Source organism: Lemur catta, chromosome 3 (assembly GCF_020740605.2).
Source record: "Lemur catta isolate mLemCat1 chromosome 3, mLemCat1.pri, whole genome shotgun sequence".
In the NCBI taxonomy this organism is placed as follows: Eukaryota; Metazoa; Chordata; class Mammalia; order Primates; family Lemuridae; genus Lemur; species Lemur catta.
In genome coordinates this window covers 26,911,935-26,933,207 of record NC_059130.1, presented here as the reverse complement: position 1 = coordinate 26,933,207, position 21,273 = coordinate 26,911,935, and the positions used below count along the sequence as shown (strand labels likewise).

The 21,273-nt window shown below is 39.1% G+C and overlaps 1 protein-coding gene across 1 annotated transcript; it reads left to right on the top strand.

Annotated features, from left to right (window-relative positions):
- Positions 1 to 19,737: 19,737 nt before the first annotated feature.
- LOC123634611 (late cornified envelope protein 1C-like) lies at positions 19,738 to 20,329 on the top strand. The gene has a single exon (XM_045546343.1). The coding sequence runs from the start codon at positions 19,777 to 19,779 to the stop codon at positions 20,176 to 20,178; it is 402 nt and encodes a 133-aa protein (XP_045402299.1). The 5' UTR covers positions 19,738 to 19,776; the 3' UTR covers positions 20,179 to 20,329.
- Positions 20,330 to 21,273: the final 944 nt, after the last annotated feature.

Genomic DNA, 21,273 nt, shown 5'->3' with positions numbered 1-21,273 from the left:
CATGTGAGCATTCTCATTCTTGCTTTTCTGAACTTTACAATAGAGATGATAAAGATTTAGCCTCCAAGGTGTTGTGAGGGTCAACAGAATCCTGGAAGGAAAGTGTCCACCAAAGGTCCTGTAACACAGTGGACCCTCATATGAAATACCTCTCTGTCAGTAATTAAAAGGGAATGAAATTTTTTTAGATCACAGCAGTTTTCCAGGTGTTTCTGATTTTTAAAATGGCCATTTTTTTTTCAAACAAGGCCCTTAATACATTTGCATATGAAGATAACCCTGTAAAGGAGCTAGAGAGAAAAGCCGCACTGTGCTGCACGTGGACGGAGAAATTGTTTCCCGGGGTCTTATGCGTGGAGAGAGGATAAAGTTGTGCCTGAGAAGAGACTGTGAGGTGGCCTAAACCTGGGGCACTCTGTGGGGTGAAGGACCCTGTGGAAAAGAGTCCCCTAGTGGAGGAGGCTGGAAGGCCTGAAAAGATCTGAGGGCTTGAAATGCAATGGAAACGTTTAGTGGTATCGCTGTTTCACAGGGACACAGGTTTACCTGAGGTTTGTCTACCTATCTATTTATTTATTTAAGTATTTGAACATTTTTAGGAGATTAAGATAAAGATTAATGCCAATTCGGTGTATAACAGGTGCTCCTTTCATGTCTGGAGGACATCATTAGAAGAAACAAGAGTGTTAATTAGATAAAGGCAAATTAGACAAAGCAGTAATTATTTGAAGAAAGTAATCCCATCTGAAAAGTGTCTGAAACAATTTTCTAGAGCATGGGATGAGGTAGAGATTGACTTAATAATACCAACATCCAGGTCATAATGAGCAAGAAAAGACAGTATCTGGAGAAATGCATATGTTCATGTGCTTTTGGCTATTTTAGACTGTTATATTTAACTGATCATGTGTGTGTGTGTGTGTGTGTGTGTGTGTGCGCGTGCACACGAGTGCGTGTATGTGGATAGATAGAAGATAGATATAGACATACATATAATTTAGATATAATTGAGATATAGATTAGATATATTATAGGTATAGATATAGACTAGACACAGATATATAATCCACCTTGTTCTATTATTACAGCATCAGATATCTCACACCGCTTGGCCTCGTAGGAAGTTATCCTGATCCCTTCTGGAGGGTTTCTCCATAATTCTAATCTTCACTAGGATCACCAAATGTCTCTCTCTACCACCCTACTCCAGGAATAATTACCCCTGACCTTTAAGGAAGCCTCATCCAGGGCTCCACACTGTGATCAAGATCAAGGTCTATGTCTATTGACTGACATTGAAATCTCTGTGCAATAAGACCCTGTACAATTTCTCTAATTTCTGCTTTGCTTCCCAAGTGGAACTGCCAAGGCATACTGTGAACATGCCCCTCCTACCACTAACTCCATGGCTGATTCCATGATATTTTCCTTTTGGAGACAGTACAGTTAAAATCTCACTTGCTGTCTTATCCTTTAGGTGACATTCCTCACAAATGAGATTTTAATAAACCCTCTGACAGCACAGCTTGTGCCTCATATGTCCTGTTCCTCATCAGCAACTAGTACAAGGTTAAGCACATATGGGTGGTTAATAGATTTTTAAAATTTTATCACTAGCATTAGCATGACTTTACAAATAGCTGTCACATATGGGTTAGGTCGTCCTCGTAGGAGAATACACTCTGAGACAGGAACAGTGAGGCCACATCACCCTGCAGAGATCTGCTACTGTCTCACTTGGGTGTGACATTTGCTCAGGTTTTTCCCATGGGCTTAGTTATAGTGGAGTGGGCAGGATATCCATACCTTGGTCGCATAGAACCCAGCTCCTGATTCCTAGAATGATGGAGTGAAAAGGTCATCCAGTCCATGCCTCTGCCTCAAGGCAGGGCAGCACACAGCATCCCAGCTGTCAAGCTGCTTGGACTTAGGTGATGAATCAGCAATGGGGTTATAACATAGCTAGGACTGACTCATAGGCCTGCATGTTAGATACTGATGGCTTGGCTTTGGGACCATTCGATAAACACCTTTGTTTAGCAAGGGTTTTCTGAGGTCACCTATTTATCCAAGGAAGTCTCTTTTACACTGTCATTATTTCATCTTCTTAGGTAACTGCAGGTAGTACTGCTGAGATCTTAAGGGAAAAACTTCAAATTAAATTAATTTTCTGCTACGACCTCACACTTTCCTCCCCGTTGAACTGGGAACTAGCACATTAATGAATTTAGATTTTTACTCCCTGCAAATTTTTCTTTTAAATTATAAATGATGAAACAATACTCTAAAAGTGATAGGAAATATGGATAATTATTTCTTAATTATTAAGTGGAGAAAGATATTTTAAGAATACACAAACCCCATAATATATAAAAGAAAGATGTGATCAATTAAATTACATAAAATCAAAATCATATGGCAAAAAGTACTACAAATAATGTAAAAAGACAAAATACTAACTTGAGAAAAATATAATACTTATGACCAGTAAGGAATTAATTTCCCTAATATATATCCTAATGTGTATATATATATATACATATATCCCAAATAAAAAAGAAACATAAAAAATATAGTGGACAAAGGACACAAAGCACCCATTCTCTCTCTCTCTCTCTCTCTCCTCTCTGTATCTCTTTCTCTCTTTCTTTTTTAAAAAGTTTAAATAGATTTAGGGGGTACGGGTGGTTTTTACTGACATGGCTGAATTGCATAATGGAAAAGTCTAGGCTTTTAATATAACCATCACCTGAATAGTGTATATTGTACCCAACAGGTAATTTTTCATCCTACACCCCGCTCCCATCTTCCCCATTCTGAATCTCCAGTGTCAACTAGGTCACTCTGTATGACCGTGCATACTCATTGCTTAGCACCCACTTATAAGTGAGAACATGCAGTATTTGGTTTTTTGTTCCTGGGTTACTTCATTCAGACGAATAGCCTCCAGTTCCATCCAAGTTGCTGAGAAAGACATTATTTTAATCTTGTTTATGGCTGAGTAGTATTCCATGATGTGTATATGTATATATGTATATATATGTGTGTATATATATACATATATACATAAACATAAACACACACACACACACACACATTTCTGTTGGATGCGTAGTTTGCAAATACTTTCTCCCATTCTGGAGGATATCTATTTACTCTGTTGATTATTTCCGTTGCTTGCAGAAAATTTTTAGTTTGAGTCTTATTTGTTTATTTTTATTTATGTTGTATTTGCTTTTGGGGTCTTAGTCATTAATTCTTTCCTAAGGTCAATGTCAAGGATAGTTCTTCCTAGGTTTTCTTATATTTTTAAGGTTTCAGATCTTACCTATAAGTCTTTAATCCATCTTGAGTTAATTTTTATTTATGGTGAGGAATAGGGATCTAGTTTTATTCTTTTGCATGAGGCCATCCAGTTTTCCCAGAACCATTTATTGAAAAGGGTGTCCATTTCCCAGTGTAATCTTTCATCTGCTTTTCAAAGATCAGCTGGTTGTAGTTATTTGGCTTTATTTCTGGGTTCTCTATTCTGTTCCATTAGTCTATATGTCTACTTTTATATGAGAATGCTTTTCCATTTCTGTCATCTATGATTTCTTTGATCAGTGTTTTGCAGTACTCCTTGTAGAGATCTTTCACCTCCTTGGTTAAGTATATTCCAAGGTATTTGATTTATTTTGCAGCTATTGTAAATGCATTGAGTTCTTATTTTGATTCTCAGCTTGGTTGTTATTAGTGTATAGAAATGCTACTGATTTGTGTACATTAGTTTTGTAACCTGAAAATTTACTGAATTCATTTATCAATTCGAGGAGACTTTTGGAGGAGTCTTTAGGGTTTTCTAGGTATAAGATCATATGATCTGCAAACAGGGATAGTTTGACTTCCTCATTTCCAATTTGGATGCCTTTTATTTCTTTCTCTTGCCTGATTGCTCTGGCTGGGACTTCTGGTACTATGTTGAATAGAAGTGACAGTGAGCATCCTTGTCTAGTTCCAGTTCTTATGGGGAATGCTTTCAACTCTTCACCATTTAGTAGGATGTTAGCTGTGGGTTTGTCATACATGGCTTTTATTATTTTGAGATATGTTCCTTCTCTGCCTAATTTGTTAAGGGTTTTTAATCACAAAGAGGTGCTGGATTTTTTCAAATGCTTTTTCTATATCTATTGAGATGATCATATGGTTTTTGTTTTTAATTCTATGTGATGAATCACATTTATTGATTTGCATATGTTGAACCATTGTTGCATCCCTGGGACGAAACCTACTTGATTGTGGTGAAATATTTTTTTTATATTCTGTTGGATTCAGTTTGCTAGTATTCTGTTGAGGATTTTTGTATCTATGCTCATGAGGGATATTGGTCTGTAGTTTTCTTTTTTTGTTGTTGTGTCCTTTCCTGGATTTGGTATCAGGGTGATACTGACTTCATGGAATGAGTGAGGGAAGAATTCATCCTTCTCAATGTTATGGAACAGTTTCAGTAGGATAGGTACCAATTCCTCTTTGTAGATCTGAAGGAATTTGGCTGTGAATTTGTCTGGTGTTGGACGTTTTTTAGTTGGGAGATTATTTTTTTTATTACTGATTCAATCTTGCTACTCATTATTGGTCTGTTCAGGATTTGTATTTCTTCCTGATTGAAGCTCGGGAGGTTGTGTGTTTCTAAAAATTTATCCATTTCCTCTAGATTTTCTAGTTCATGTGCATAGAGGTCTTCATAGTATTCACAGATGATCTTTTGTATGTCTGTGGTATCAGTTATAATGTCTCCATTTTCATTTCTTATTGAGGTTATTTGAATCCTATCTCTTCTTGGTTCATCTAGCCAGTGGTCTTTCAATTTTATCTTTCCAAATAACCAACTTTTGGTTTCATCAATCCTTTATATTTTTTTGTTTCAATTTCACTTAGTTCTGCTCTGATCTTTGTTACTTCTTGCCTTTTGCTACCTTGGGGTTTGATTTGTTCTTGTTTTTCTAGCTCCCTGAAGTGTGACATTAGGTTGTTAAATTATGATCTATCTATTTGATGTAGGCATTTAGTGATATATTTTCCTCTTAGCACTACTTCTACTATATGCCAGGGATTTTGGTAGCTTGTGTCACTATTGTCATTCAATTAAAAATTTTTTTTTTATTTCCATCTTAATTTTATCATTGACACAAAGATTCTTCAGCAACAGGTTGTTTAATTTCCATGTATTTTTGTAGTTTTCAGAGTTCCTCTTGGAATTGATTTCTAGTTTTTTTCCACTGTGGTCTGAGAATATACATAGTATGGTTTTGATTTCTTAAAATTTTCTAAGACTTGTTTTGTGGCCTAACATATATGGTCTATCTTGGAAAATGTTCCATATGATAATGAAAAGAATACATATTCTGCAGTTTGGGGATAAAATGTTCTGTAAATGTCTGCTAGTTGCATTTGTTCTAGAGTCATGTTTAAATCCAGTATTTCTTTGTTGATTATCTGCCTTGATGATCTGTCTAGTTCTGTCAGTGAAGCATTGAAATCCCCCATTATTATTATGTTGTTGTTTATTTCATTTCTTAGTTCTAGCAGTATTTGTTTTATGAATCTGGGAGCTCCAGTGTTAGGTGCATAGGATTGTTATACCTTCTTGTTGAATTGATTCCTTTACTATTACATAATGACCATATTTGTCTTTTTGTACTGTTATTGATTTAATGTCTGTTTTATCTGATATGAGAATTGCTATTTTTGCTCACCTTTGGTTACCATTTACATGGAATATTTTTTTCCACCCCTTTACCTTGGGTCTGTGTGACTCTTTACCAGTTAAATAGGTTTCTTGGATGCAGCAGATATTTGGGCTGAGGATTATTTTTTATCCATTCCATCAATCTATGTCTTTTAAGTGGGGCACTTAGATCATTTACATTCAATGTTAATATTGACAAGTGAGATACTCTTTTAGTCATCATGTTGATTGTTACCCAGTTGCTTTGTATTCTTCCTTGTGTTACTGTTTTATAAGAACTGTGAATTTTTATTTTTGAGTATTTTTACACCATTGAATGTAGTTTGTTCTTTTAGGTATTTAGAGAACTTTTGAGCATTTTTATAGAGAAGGTCTAGTGGTGACAAATTCCCTTAGTGTTTGCTCGTATGGGAAAGATTTTATTTCTCCTTTATTTATGAAATTTAGTTTTACAGGATACAAAATTCTTTTTCATTTTTCATTACACTAGAGATGTCTTTTTTGATAAAATGTTACCTGAAAGGGTCAGCATATCTAAGAGGATATAAAATTCTTGGTTTACAGTTATTCTGTTTAAGAAGACTGAAGATGGGACCCCAAACCCTTCTGAATTCCAAAGTTTCTGGTGAGAAATATGCTTTTAGTCTGATGGGTTTTTCTTTGTAAGTTACTTGATGCTTTCATTTCATAGCTTGTAGGATTTTTTCCTTCCCTTTGACTTTGGCCAGAGTGATGACTAAGAGTCTTGATTATGTCCTATTTGGAAGGAATCTTTCAGGAGTTTGTTGACCTTCTTGTATCTGGGTGTCTAAAGCTTAAGCAAGATCAGGGAAATTTTTCCCCGTTATTCCCTCTGTTAGGTTTTCCATGTTTTTGCTTTTTTTCTTCTCCCTCAGGTATACCTATGATTCTTATGTTTGGGTGTTTTATGTAATCCCATATTTCTTAGAGATTTCGTTCATTTCTCTTGAGTTTTTTCCCTTTATTTTTGACTGACTGGGTTAATTTGAAAGCCTTGTCTTCAAGCTCTGAAATTATTTCTTCTACTTGGATTAGTCTATTGTGAAGACTTTCCACTGTATTTTAAAATTCCCCAGATGATTCTTTCATTTCCAGAAGTTCTGTTATATATTTTTAAAATTATCTATCTCTTTAGTGAATTTTTCATTCATGTCCTGAATTATTTTTGGGGTTTCTTTGTATCAGTTTTCAATGTTCTCATCAATCCATTGAGCTTGCTTCCAATCCATATTTTGAGTTCCATATCCAACATTTCAGAAATTTTCTTTCAGCTTGAGTCTATTGCTGAAGAGTTAGTGTGATCTCTTAGGGGTGTCAAGACAGCCTACCTTTCATATCGTCAGCATTTCTTATGCTGGTTTCTTCTCATTTGGAATATCTTCCCTCAGCTCAAAACAGAAAGCTCCCTTCACCTGTTCTCCTCTGCTGGGAACTCTGCCACTTTTGGTGCTTCCCATCACTTCTCTGGTGAATCCTTGTGTTCTCTACTAGATAATCTGTTCAAAATGTGAGAATCTGCTTAATATTCTGGGTTCTATCTGTGGAGGAGTCACGTGCTACCTGTGTCTATTTGGCCATCTTGATCCTATCTCCCTGTCTCTCTTTCTTATACAAATGCACACCCATTGCATTATTCAGGGTTCTTCAGAGAAACCTAATCAATAGGATATTCACACACATATATAGAGAGATTTATTTTAAGGAATTGGCTCATGCAATTGCAGAGTTTGGCAAGTCCAAAGTTTTCAGAGTATGCCAGCTGGCTGGAGACTCAGGGAAGAAAAGAGTTGATGTTACAATCTTGAGTCTGAAGTTAGTCTGGAGGCAGAAGTTCTTATTCCTCATAGGACCTCAGTCTTCCCTTAAGCCTTTCAGTTGATTTGATGAGGCCCACCCACATTATACAGGGCAATATGCTTCACTTGAAGTCTACTGTTTTAAATATTAGTCAAATATAAAAAATATCTTCACAGCAACATTCTAGACTGGTATTTGACTAGAAACTGGGTAACATATACCATAATTTTATGATGATACCTAAATTAACAATTACAGGCCACCCCTTGTTAACTTCATACCCATACACAGCTCCTAAATCATACCTAAGCTCCAAATAAAGACAATAACAAAGTCATACATCTGGATAGCATGATACAACTACCTTGCAAACAACTGAAAGTGCACTAACCCTTTCCCCAGAAGAGGATGCAAAATGTTTACTTATTTCCTTTATAGCCCTACCTTCAAATACTATTACGTAGAGTTAAGAATACTTAAACACAATGACTTAAGGTCAATTCATTTTATGTTATATGATAAGGGAATAAGAGAGGGAACAAAACAAAGATATCTGATACATATACACAAACATATTCATAGCAAAATAAAGAAAATATTTGTAATTATTAAGGTCTTGGTTGTGTTTTTTACTTGGTGGTGTGACCCAAACCTTCATTCTTGAAGCCATTAGTAGTCCTGTCTGAATTGAGTTGTTGTAGTTTTCCATTGATTTTAAAAACACATGATGGTAGTATTAAGAGATTCCCTAATGGATCTTTTGTGTTCCAGACATACTCTTTCTTACCTCTTCCTTACCACCACCAGTGCCAACTCATTCTTACAGCTGCTTGACCCTCAGATCTGATTCTTGGAGCAGAACTCCATATTGAAGTAGCAGTCCAATTTCTGCTTGATAATCAGGATCAATCACTCCATCCAGCACAATAACTCCTTTATTTGCCTGTTGGTTCACAGGCATGAGGAAAACAAAGTATTAATAGCTAGGTGGTTGTCTTAATTTCCAGTTCAATGTAATTATGTGTGTCTTCTTGTGAAAGCATTCTTCCCTTTGGAACTAAGACCACTAGACCTGCAGAGTATAAATTTTTAGGGACAGGAGCAAAAATTTTGCTAGTAGATCACAAGGGGTAATAATGAATTGTGCCAGTCCCATTTCTACCCTTTGATCCCCAGACCTGTCCATCCTATCTATGGGAGAAATAGCATCATACATTGGATGCTGATTCAGAGTAGACAACGGTCTCCTGGAGAAGGTTGCCTCAGCCCCGCAAGCATTCACCGACCTGGTGCTGTAACTCGATCTTCAAAAAGTCATGTCACCATTCTATCAAGCCATATTCTTCAGAATTGTGGGGAACATGATAAGATGAGTGAATTTCATGAACATTGCCAAACTTCATTTGCTATGAAGTGAGTTATTTTATCGGAAACAATTTTATATGAAATATCATGATAGTGGATAAAGCATTCTGTGAGACCATGGATGACAGCTTTGGCAGAAGCACTGCATGCAGGGAAGGCAAACCTTGCATACACAGTAAGTCTCTCATCCAGTAAGAACAAAACACTACCACTTTCATGATGAAAGTGGTTTAATGTAATCAACCTGCCACAGGTAGTTTGTTGATCACTCCAAGTAATAATGCCCTATGGGGGACTCAGTGTTGAACATTCCAGCTGGAAGATTGGCCACACAACAGTTACATTGACAGATCAGCTTTTCTGAGTGAGGTTCATGTTGCTGAGCCTATGTATAGCCTCCATCCGTGTCACCATGACCATTTTGTTCAGGAGCCCATTTGGGCAATGGCAGTGGTGACTGGCAGCACCCAGTCATCAAATGGAAAGTCGTTTATATGAGATTGGGCTCAAATAGGCCCTGAAGGCAAAGTAAGTTATAGGAAGAAGTGGCCCAAATGCCCATGATCCTCTTGCTACATGGCCTTCTCTCTCCCAGCATCCACCATATGGTGGATATCTCCCAGATATCCACAAGTTGACAGTGGATAACTCAGGCCTGATATTCAAATAAATGCAAACAAAACAAAAAAGAAATATTTTGGATTTGGGGAAAGAGGCTAACAGATTCATTTATTTATTTCAAAATAATATATATTTTTTATTTCAGCATCTTATGGGGGTACAAATGTTTAGGTTACATATATTGCCATTGCCCCCCACCCCCCGAGTCAGAGCTTCAAGCATGTCCATCTCCCAGACGGTGCACATCACACTCATTATATATGTATATACCCATCCCCTCCTCCCCCACCCATCTACCTGACATCCGATTATTGTTATTCCTATATGTGGACTTAGGTGTTGATCAGCTAAAACCAATTTGATGGTGAGTACATGTGGTATTTATTTTTCCATTCTTGGGATAGTTCACTTAGAAGAATGGGTTCCAGTTCTATCTAGGAAAATACAAGAGGTGCTATATCGCCATTGTTTCTTGCAGCTGAATAGTACTCCATGGTATACATGTACCACATTTTACTAATCCACTCATGTATTGATGGGCACTTGGGTTGTTTCCACATCTCTGCAATTGTGAATTGTGCTGCTATAAACATTCGGGTGCAGATGTCTTTGTTATAGAATGTCTTTTGTTCTTTTGGGTAGATGCCCAATAATGAGATTGCTGGAAAATGGTAGGTCTACTTGTAATTTGTTTAAGGTATCACCATATTTTTTTCCACAGAAGTTGCACTAGTTTACAGTCCCACCAGCAGTGTATGAGTGTTCCTATCTTTCTGCATCTGCGCCAACATTTATTGTTTTGGGACTTTTTGATAAAGTCCATTCTCACTGAGCATAAGTGCTATCTCATTGTGGTCAATAATTTTAATGGCTAACAAAACAGTCTGTGGCAACTTGTTCATATTTTGGGGTGGCAATAAAAATTGGCACAACCATTCTGGATGGCAATGTGGTACTTATTGATGTGCGATGAATTTAAATTTATAGTAAGCATATTTTTACACAAAAATACTCTAAGAATTTAGCTTAAAATAAAGTTATAATATAAGAAAGATAAATGGATGAGAATGTTCATTTCGGTAAATTAGATATAATAAGAGTTCAACAAGAAGAAGCTGTAATCACCTTCCTTGAGGTAGTTGCTACCTTACAGGACACTTCTGATTCTTCTCAGTACCCATCCCCACCACCCTTCTTTGCTTTAGACATATATGTAGACTCAGAATATGAGATAAATATGTAAAAGATAAACTATACTCAGGGATAGCAGCACTATATGAGATCGGGCCCAATGTAATAATCATTTTGTAAAAGAACCATCAATGGATGCCAAAATAGTTTTGGGAAAAATTTAATATAAAATGTGTTTAAATATTCACAAAATATCTCTTCACAAATTTTTAATTCTAAGGAATAAATGATAAATTTTCAACAGAGACAGCTGGCAGACCAAGTGGCCACAGTGACATCACCAAGAATGAGACAATTAGATACCTGTGAGGCTCAGTATCATGCTCTAAGAAGGACACAGCACCACTTTTACGTGATTTCTGCAAAAATGCATAATCTGAATCTAGTCAAGAAGAAACATCATCCAAAATTGGTAAACCCAAATTGACAGGCATGTCACAAAGCCAAACGCTCTTGAAAAAGTCAACTAAAGATAAAGAAAGACTGAAGAGCTGTCACAGATTGGAGGAGATTGAAGAATCATGGCAAGTGCTGTAAATGCGACGAGGGATCCTGGATTGGATTCTGAACTACTAAAATTTTCTTTTGCTAAGGATTAGTGAGAAGAATAGCTAAATTTAATTAAGGTTTATAGATACGTCTCTGAGGAGCCAGGAGCTACGGACAGAGTACCAGAAAAACAATATAGAAATAATCAGTCAAGACAAGAGAGAATGCATACTTTTGGATTTATTATTTCACTTCAGGCTGGGATGTGCAAAAAGATAAGCTTCAGAGGGACATAGGTTCTGTGTTTCGGGGTTTCCAGGAAGCCACATATATGGGGTATGAGGTCAGTAAATGCCTTTAAGGAAGAAGTTTTGGGCTCCTAAACTCCAAGACAGAAAAACCACCTAGGCATGAGCTCAGCCCTCACCAAGACTTCTCAGAAACATGGGCAGGCCCAGCTGGAGGAATAAGAGGAGGAGGAGATGTTTGGCCATTTGCTGACTCCAAGTCTGCTCTTGGCTCAGGGTCCATGTCAGCAGCAGCCTCCAGAGTGCTGGCCACTGCCCCCTCCACAACAGCTGGAGCCCCCCGAGGGCTGGCTGCAGCAGCCAGAGCTCTGGGGTTTGTGGCAGTGGGACCTGCGGCGGCGCCTGTGGTGGCTCAGGCAGCAGCCACCACCCCCAGAGCTACAGCAGCTGCCACCCCCAGAGCTGGAGCCACAGCAGCCCCCAGAGCTGGAGGAGCCACAGCAGTCCCCAGAGCTGATGCTGCAACAGGAAGAGATGGGAGGGCACTTAGGGGGACACTTTGGGGGGCATTTCGGGGCAGGGCACTTGGGGGTGCACTTGAGAGGGGGCTGGCACTGCTGCTGGCTCTGCTGGCAGGACATCTCGGCAGGCAGGTGGTCGTTGAGGAGCTGAGGGAGAATCAAAGAACATGTCAGACCCAGGCACAGAGGCCAACCCTTCCTGTTCTTGTCCTTTCAGCACCATTTCTAGTCCCTTCACTTCGATAAACTCTTTAAGTGTAGACATAGATAATTAATGACTGGAGCATTCATTACTTCTAATAATCAGCCAAATACTTTCATGTTTTCTGTTTTGAACCTAATGTTCTTACATATACAATCAAAAAGCATTTTTATTGTGTTATTATTAGAAAACCGAGGCCAAAATATGTAAGAAAACATTCTCAAAATCAAGCATGTAGTATGTAAAAGAGATGGTCTACAATTATACACATAAATCATGGAAACAATCTAGAAAGGGGCTTAGAAATGAAATCGTTTCTTTAGGGAAAAACAGTCATTGCTTCTTGGAAGAATTTCCTAGATTATCTTGTCATAGGGACATCGAAGTTCAGAATTACAAAGGATGTTGGAAATTGCCAGGGAGAGCTAACTGATGAAAAGTATCACTTATTAACTTGGAACTTTGACCCAGGTCCTCTATTCGGTCCAGTGCTCTGACATTTTCAGAAGACAACCGCTTCAAATGAGTACTCAGCTCTTAGATTGTGGTTGTATCTACTCTGCAGACCCATTAATGCAAGTGCTTAAGCTAGTGATTTTTCTGTACACCAGCTGGGAACCACCATCCTCCTCTCAACTTTTCAGGAAAAGACATTTATATTTTCAAAGGTAAACCTCCCTTTCTGGAAACACTCATAGGTTAGCATGACAGGCAATATTGCAAGGCCTTCAGACGAGAGACCCAACAACTGCAGGTCAATTGGGTTTCTTTCCAGCACCATGTCACAATCACAGGATTCTTTCTCCTCATATTCCCAGTCTGTCCTTTGCTAATATGAATGCCAGGACCACCCCAGCCTCCCCTTCTGCTCTGGGCTGAGCCTCCCTCTGCAGAAGTCCCTGCTCCTGTTCCCCAGTGGGCACTTACCTGGTCACAGGCAGCACTGGTTCTCTCAGCACCTCAAGAGGTGAGTGGATGCAGGTGCTTTGGCCCCAAGCTCTTTTATGCTGGCCTGGGCCCTGCTGCCAGCTGTGAGACAGGGCCTGGTCATGAGAGGACCTGCCTCCTGACACCCACATAGGTCCTGTGACCAGGTGATGACTGGCAGCTCCTCACCTCCCTCCCTCCATGGGGCTCAGGGCAGCTGTTCTTAGCTTGAAATAAGACCACTTAGATATGGGGGCGGGTAGGAAAATCCCTACCATCCATCAGCTCCTACCTGTTCTCCCTGGAGAGTGCCTGCCTTCAGGGCTCTCTCTCACTTCTCATTCTTGAAACTTCGGCCCCAACTCTAATTTCTTGCATCCCCAGTATTAACTTAGTGACTACATATAGCCTGGTTTAAACCAAGTTGTTACATATTCCTTCGAATTTTATTCCATACAGTTTATCCTGACACAATATACATTATAGGTGGCAAAGTTTCAACTTTATATAAATGGCATCACACCTGAGGCACTCATTCATGACTTCTCTTCTTAAATATTATTTTTACAAGTTATTCAGGTTGGTCTGTATAGGGAAAGTTTATTCATTTTTACAACTATATAATATCCATCCTATGAACACAGTGTAATTTTGTTATCCTGTCTCTTTTGGATGGACATTTAGAGTGTTTCCACCATTTGCTGTATAAGTATTGCAGTTATAGAACTTTTTGTGCATGTCTACTTGCTTTCGGATGAGAGAGTCTCACCAAGTTAAGTACCTAGAAGTGGAACTGAACTGCTGAGTTTTGGATCATGCCCATGTCTCCAAATTGCTTGCACTGATTTGTTTGGATCTATAGTATATAAGAATCACTTTGGGGCACATTGTTGCTAAACTTAAATCATTGCCATTGATGGGTGTGAATTGGTATCCTGTCATAGTTTTAATATGTGTTTCCCTGTTCTAATCAGAGCATCTTTTAATATGCTTTTGGTTATTTGGGTTTTCTCTTCTGTGACTTGTCTGTTCTTTTTCTAAAACTGATTTTCTATTTGTTTATCTCTTTTTATTAGGATCTGTAAATGTTCTTTACATACTCTGGTCACTACTGTACTAGTCTAATGTACTAATGTGTTGTGAATATCTTTTCCCAATAAATTGTTTTCTTGTTTGTGTTTTAATTAATGATGTCATTTGATTAACAGGTGTTTTATTTTTAACATACTGAATTTCTGCCACAATAACTATATTGTTTGTATTTTTCATGATGTTAAGAAATCACAACCATTCATAAACTCATAAATTGCTTCCATTTTCTTTGAAAATGGAAACATTTATTTTCTTTTGAAGATAAAGGTCTTTATTCAACCCAGAAAGGAATTTTTACACTTTATATATATATTTTTTAACATTTTTCCAAATGGATAACCAATTGTCTTAGTATCATAATCAAATATTCAATTTTTCCCACTAATCTGAAATACCTCCTCTGTCATAACTAATTGTCCACATTCCTATAGATATAAAATTAGACTTACAGTTCTTTTCATTGTCAATTTTTCTACCCCTGTGAGAATATTCTGCTGGCTTAGTTACCATAGGTGTGTAATCAATTGTGATATATGTATACATATGTATATATATATATACACACACAGGTTCCATCATTCCTTAAAAGTGTCTTGGTGATTATTAGACCTTTGCTTTTTCATATAAACTTCAGAGCCAGTTTGCCATATCCAAAAAAAATGAAAATAAAGTAAAATGAAACAAAATATTATTAGAATTTTGATAAAAATTTTATTGAATATATATCTTCATTTATGAAGGATTATCCTATTTTATGTAATTTTCTTTTCCAACCAGCCATAAGTATGATACATCTATTTATTTTGATAATCTATAATGCCTTTTAATAAATTCTTCTCATTTTATAAACAATATTTACATTAAAATTATATTTTAGATATGTATTTTTGCTAATTAAATAGCAATTTCTAAAATTATATTTTTGAATTATTTATAGCTGGTTAATATAAATTTAATTTATTCTGTAGTCTGATTTTACATCTTTCAATGTTACTAACTCTTACCGTTATTTTAATTTCCTGTAATAATCATTCTATATTTTCTCTTTCTCAAAGTTTTTCTTTTTAGGTTAAATTCTTGGAATTACAACTGCTCTATGAAAGAATATGCTTATTTAAAATTTTAATTTGTATGCACATCAAGAATTATTTGTTGAATATTGAATCATAAAATCTCGTTCAAATTTCCATGGTTATGCCAATTTATGTTTATTAGAGTCATTTCCAATTCACTTTCAGCAATACTGAATATTGTTATCCATTTTGAGTCTTTTCCAGTTTAGTACAAAGGAATAAACCTAATGGATTTCGTACTTGAAAACCTATCCTTTGTTTATATGTAGGTCTTTGATTATTTGTATGAGCAAACATGAAACAATAAATTTCAAACTGTACTGGTCACTTGTATTTATTTCTAAGCTATTTATTTGTTCAGGTGCTTTGCCCGTTCATTTGTGGGTAGATTTACTTATTTTCTATAAAATTGTAAAAACTTACTATTTATTATGAATGTTATATTAATACTATTCCAGACTTGTGTACTTTATTTTTCTCTCAGCTGATTATTTTTCCATCTTTTTAAAAATTATGCTTTCTGCCATATAGTATTTTTTTACTACATAGTGAGATTTATCAATATTCTTTCCATGTTTAAAATATTTTACCCAACTACTTATAAAGAAATAATTAGGTATACTGTACATTCTTCTAGTAATTTTAGAGTATTGATTTATTGTTGCTACTATAAATGGGGTTTGCATTGAAAGAAAACAAATTAAAAATCACTCATGTGTGGCACTGTCTCTGGGACATAGAATAAAATTCACTAAGTCTGATTAATTCTCACCAGGTCTCAGAATTCTTCCCTCCTATACTATGAGATTATGAGAGCCTGCCAACAGAGAGACAGTCTCTCAGAAAATCACTCCTTTGCAATTGCATATTGTTAATAGCAAAATGGTACCCAGGTAAGGAAACAATCTTCATGATGTTACATCATACTGCTACCCTATTACCTAAACCCACGTCAGATCAATTAATGGTTTGGGCGCTGCCCTTTGTGGTGTCAGAGGCATGGACAGAATAGCTTCTAATCCTCATCATCTTTGGAATGGATGGCTGGACTTCTGGATCAGAACTACCGACGTAAGCTGAGTAATCAATATCCTGACTACTCTCTCATTAAATACATTATTTGGGACAACATGAGCCATAGCCAGGTTATTCAGTGACAGATTTCTGCAGGGTGATAAGACCAGTATACTATAATGCAAATGTCTCAGGGAAAGAATTCCAATGATGATGGCTTAAGTCATATGCAAAGTAAAGTTAATGCTAATAGTAATAAACTGATTTTTATTACCCATTGAACCCAGCCTGTTTTAGGAACTGTTGGGGGATACATAAATATAAGACCCAAGCTTCAGAATCAAGGACAGTTTATTATAATTGTATTTGAAAGATAATACTCATAAAGAGGTCATATTTGAACAGCACTCTTTTAGAAGTGCACAGGTCATGGAATAAAGCATGAACGTTTGAGAGGGAGGGACAAATTCAAAGTAGAGAAAATGGGCCATTTCACCCTAAGAAGAACATTTCTAAAGGGAGAGAGCAAAGCCTAGACTGGAGATTTAGCAAAGAGCCATGTTGCACCCGCCTCAAACGCCAGGCAGTAGAGACTGGAGCTCATCATGGACCCGGCAGGGACCTCAAGATGAGATTTCCTTAATGGTCTGGGGCAAGTTTTCCCAGGGGTGAGAGACGGAGGAGAGTTTTGTGGAACCCAGGGAGGAACAGAGCAAAGGAGGAACAAGGCAGATGAGGGGCAGAGCAATTTAGGAGAGGCAGGCCACCAGACCATACCAGATACTGACAGAAATATGATAAGGTGTACCTGTGTATCAGACACACACACACACACACACACACGTATTTAGTTTCTCTCATAGACTCTATGATATCTTGAAGTAGAAGTACACTCAAATACAAACACACACACACACACACACACACACACACACACGCATGCACGCCCCCCAACCACATGCTAGTAGTGTTCATACTGCACAAAGTGACCTAGATATTATCAAATCAACATCCATTCAGCATCTAGGGAATTCCAGAGTTCTTCTCCAAGCCTAGAACAAACATGATCCCCTCTAGCCCTAATTTTCCTGCATCTGGTAAGTTACTATAGTTGTTTAATAATCTTGCAGTACCATAAATGGGGTTCTTGTTATATGACTGTTTTAACCGAGATGTAAACTCTAGTCCTTTACCTGAATCTCCTGCAAGTATGAAAATCCCAATATTTCTTTCAAGAGAAGCCTGTGTTCATAGAGATAACTGAGTTGAGATCCTAAGGGACTAGCAGTTGAGTCAGGCTTACAAAATTCCAAGAAAAATTCTATAAAATAGTAAGTACTCCAGGTCTTAAGCATCCTCCTGGTTCCACTCCACTAGGGATGCTTTTGCCTTGGCCCATCACAGCAGGCAGTGCCCTGCTTTGCACAACCTCACTGTTCCTTTACCCTCCCCTTCCGCATATGTGGGTTTCACCTCAGCCTACCCAAATAACCCCTGCAAAACCTGAATCCTCACTTTAATTACCAGATCAAATCATCTCTCCCTCCCTCTGCTATACAACTTAATTCCTTTATTCCTTCATTTCTTTATATGTTCTCATTGAAACCTCAATGAAACAAAAGAGCCTTGCATTTTCTAACTAGGTCCACTCTCTTTAGAAGGCAGCTATACATTTAAGGAATGTATGGGTTGGCATTTGTTTAGAGAATGTAGCATGTTATCAACTTTCCACCAGAAACTTTCTTTTCATTGGCTCAGTGGCTCTCAGACATCCCTGGAGAGTTACTTTTGTATCATCTCTATTGCAGAAGTGACAAACTGAGAAAAAGAGAAACTAGATATTTTTCATAAGGTCATGCAGGTAATAGGTAGCAGAGCCAGGTTTCTCTCTAGGTCTGTTTTACTCTTTCACTGGTTTCTTAATTGTAGCATACACACACGCACACACACACACACACACATTTAGCTATAAGATAGTGGAGGGTTGGAAGGTTCCGTAAAACTTGATTTCAACCAAATTGCCCAGAGCCACTGAGTTAAGATTTGGGAGTTAAAGAGAGGTGGGGAAGTCAGCTCCAAAACTAACCAGGGCAGGCACTCTCCGGGGAGAACAGGCGGGAAACGATGTAGGGATCTTCCCACCCACCCCCATATCTACGTTGCCATATTCCAAGCTGAGAGCAGCTGCCCTGAGCCAAGTGGAGGGAGGCAGGTGAGGAGCTTCCAGGCACCTCCTGTCACAGGACCCACGTGGGTGGCAGGAGGCGGGTCCTCTCATGCCCAGGCCCTGTCTCACAGCGGGAGGCACATCCCAGGCCAGGATAAAAGGACTCAGGGCCAGAGCACCTGCATCCACTCACCTCCTGAGGTACGGAGAGACCCAGTGCTGCCTGTGACCAGGTAAGTGCCCACTGGGAACAGGAGCAGGGACTTCTGCAGAGGGAGGCTCAGCCCAGAGCAGGAGGGGAGTGTGGGCAGGCCTCCGGGGCCAAGGTCCCCATGGATAGAGGAAGAGAAGGATCAGGAAGACTGAAGGAGGATGTGCACAGGAACAGGGGAGTGGGCCAGCTGGGACCACAAAGGAGAATTAGATGTCTGTGCCTTTGCGCTGTACCACATTAATCTGCAGCTGGCTGGCCTCTAAGGTCAGAGGGGATTGAAGCTGGGGCCACCATGCTCTACTAGAATAGCTTCAAAAGGGACTGTCACCTATGAGAGCAAAACCATGACCCTCCTTGAAAAGATGGGCTGGAGATAGTAGTTTCCAACTGGTAGAGGCAAGCAGAGGATCCTTTGTGGCTTTTTGAAACCTGCATACCTGTGGATTTAAACTGAAATTGAGAATCTTTTTCAGTCAGACACAGCAAGTTGAGAATCACTGTGCTAAGATGTTAGTGTGAGGTTGTGGAGTGGGAACATGGCAGAGAACCAGCCTAGAGCCAGGGTGCCTGAGTTCAATTTCCTCTGTGCACAAAAAACACAGTTGTTTAGCTTGTTCATTAACAAAGGGAGGGAGAGAGGCCAGCCTGTCTCCAGATGATTTACAACTCTGTGTGCCCAAGTTTTCTCATGACAAAAGCACCTAGGAAGTTAATAGAAGATAGAATCCTTCATTTTCTTGCTTCAAGAAAATATTCCCAGGTTTCTACACCGGAAAGTTGCAGGGTTTTGTTTGTCACAATGAGAAAAATTGTCTTCCTCATTTACTAGATGTTTAATCTTGTCAGATATTCTTTTTTATACAGTTTATTGCCTCAGTTTCCTTCTTTGTAAAAGATATAGTAATTCCTGACTATCTTAAAAAGAAATTGTGAGACTCAAAAAAGATTGTTCAAGAACATTTGTCAAACTGTAATAAATCATACGATTTTCAGTGCTTAATTATTTGCAACTATATTAACCTAAAGAGTTCATCAAAATGAAGGGACTAGAAATGGTGCTGAAAGGACAAGAACAGGCAGGGGTGGCCTCTGTGCCTGAGTCTGACATGCTCTTTGCCTCTCCCTCAGCTCCTGAACGACCAGCTGCCGAGATGTCCTGCCAGCAGAGCCAGCAGCAGTGCCAGCCCCCTCCCAAGTGCACCCCCAAGTGCCCTGCCCCGAAATGCCCCCCAAAGTGTCCCCCTAAGTGCCCTCCCATCTCTTCCTGCTGCAGCGTCAGCTCTGGGGGCTGCTGTGGCTCCTCCAGCTCTGGGGGCTGCTGTGGCTCCAGCTCTGGGGGTGGCAGCTGCTGCAGCTCTGGGGGTGGCGGCTGCTGCCTGAGCCACCACAGGCGCCGCCGCAGGTCTCACTGCCACAAACCCCAGAGCTCTGGCTGCTGCAGCCAGCCCTCGGGGGGCTCCAGCTGCTGTGGAGGGGGGAGCGGCCAGCACTCTGGAGGCTGCTGCTGACGTGGGCCCTGAGCCAAGAAGAGCAGCAGAATCCAGGATAACACACACCAGGGACATACTCCTTCCCTCCTAGGCCTGCCTCAGAGGCCCAGGACTTGCAAAGAGCCCCTCTCCTCCCTTTGGGTCGAGAATCTCAAATCCTCCCCTTAACCCCCAGCCACTGGCCTTGGATCCCATCTTTGTGGCTAACTTCCTATCCCCTGTCAAAGCCCCTAATGTCTTATTTTCTTACAGTGTGTGTCTGACTGATTAAAACAATAAAACAAAGAATCTGCTCAGTGTCTTGTTCTAGAAGGACCCTAATTCTCCTTGGGAGGCTATTGTTCTCCTTATCCTGTCCTGTGCTGGTGGTGGCCTTGGAAGCCCAGGGGCCAGTGGGGCACTCCAGCTTGAATTGGGCAAATGGAGGTGAGGGTGGGAAAGAGACCAGTGCTCCCAACTCTGTCCTATGTTAACCAGCCGGAAGCAACATTGCTGTGACCAAGTCTGAAGAATCTTTTTGTAAACACAACTCCTCTGCCTCTGGCCCCCTTCAGGGCCCTAACTGGTCTCTCCCTGCTCCCCTCCCTGTGTGAACTCTCTCTGCCGCTCTGACCTGGTCTCACCCGAGCATCCTGCCTCCCTTGCACACATGTGCAGACACATGCTTATGTACTTGAGCTCATTCACACACATGCACAGGTGCTTGTGTACACCTGGAAGAAAAAAAGAAAAGAAAAAAAGATGAATAAATTAATAAAGCAAACTAAAAATCTCCATAAACATATTTTGAAAATATAGTTTTCCCACTCACTACTTGTGCAATCAGGTTAGTTCCAGGCACATTTGCATGTAACAATTGCTCTTGTACTAACCTCCCTGCTCATCTTGTCTCTTTCTTCCTCCTAGTCCTCCAATATATTCTCTACACTACTTTCCAGAACACACTTCCTGTACCACATTTCTGAACTTCTCTCATTCCACTTCTGCCAAACTTTGGCTGCCTGCAGAAAAATCCATGTGTTTCTGCAGTACTGCATTTAAGACTCAACATAAATTGCTAATGTTGCTAATAGGATTAAAATTCCTAACCATCTATATGTGCATAAGCTTGTA

Coding starts and splice junctions, on each gene's coding strand:
- LOC123634611 (XM_045546343.1), top strand. CDS start 19,777: ATGCTCTTTGCCTCTCCCTCAGCTCCTGAACGACCAGCTGCCGAGATG.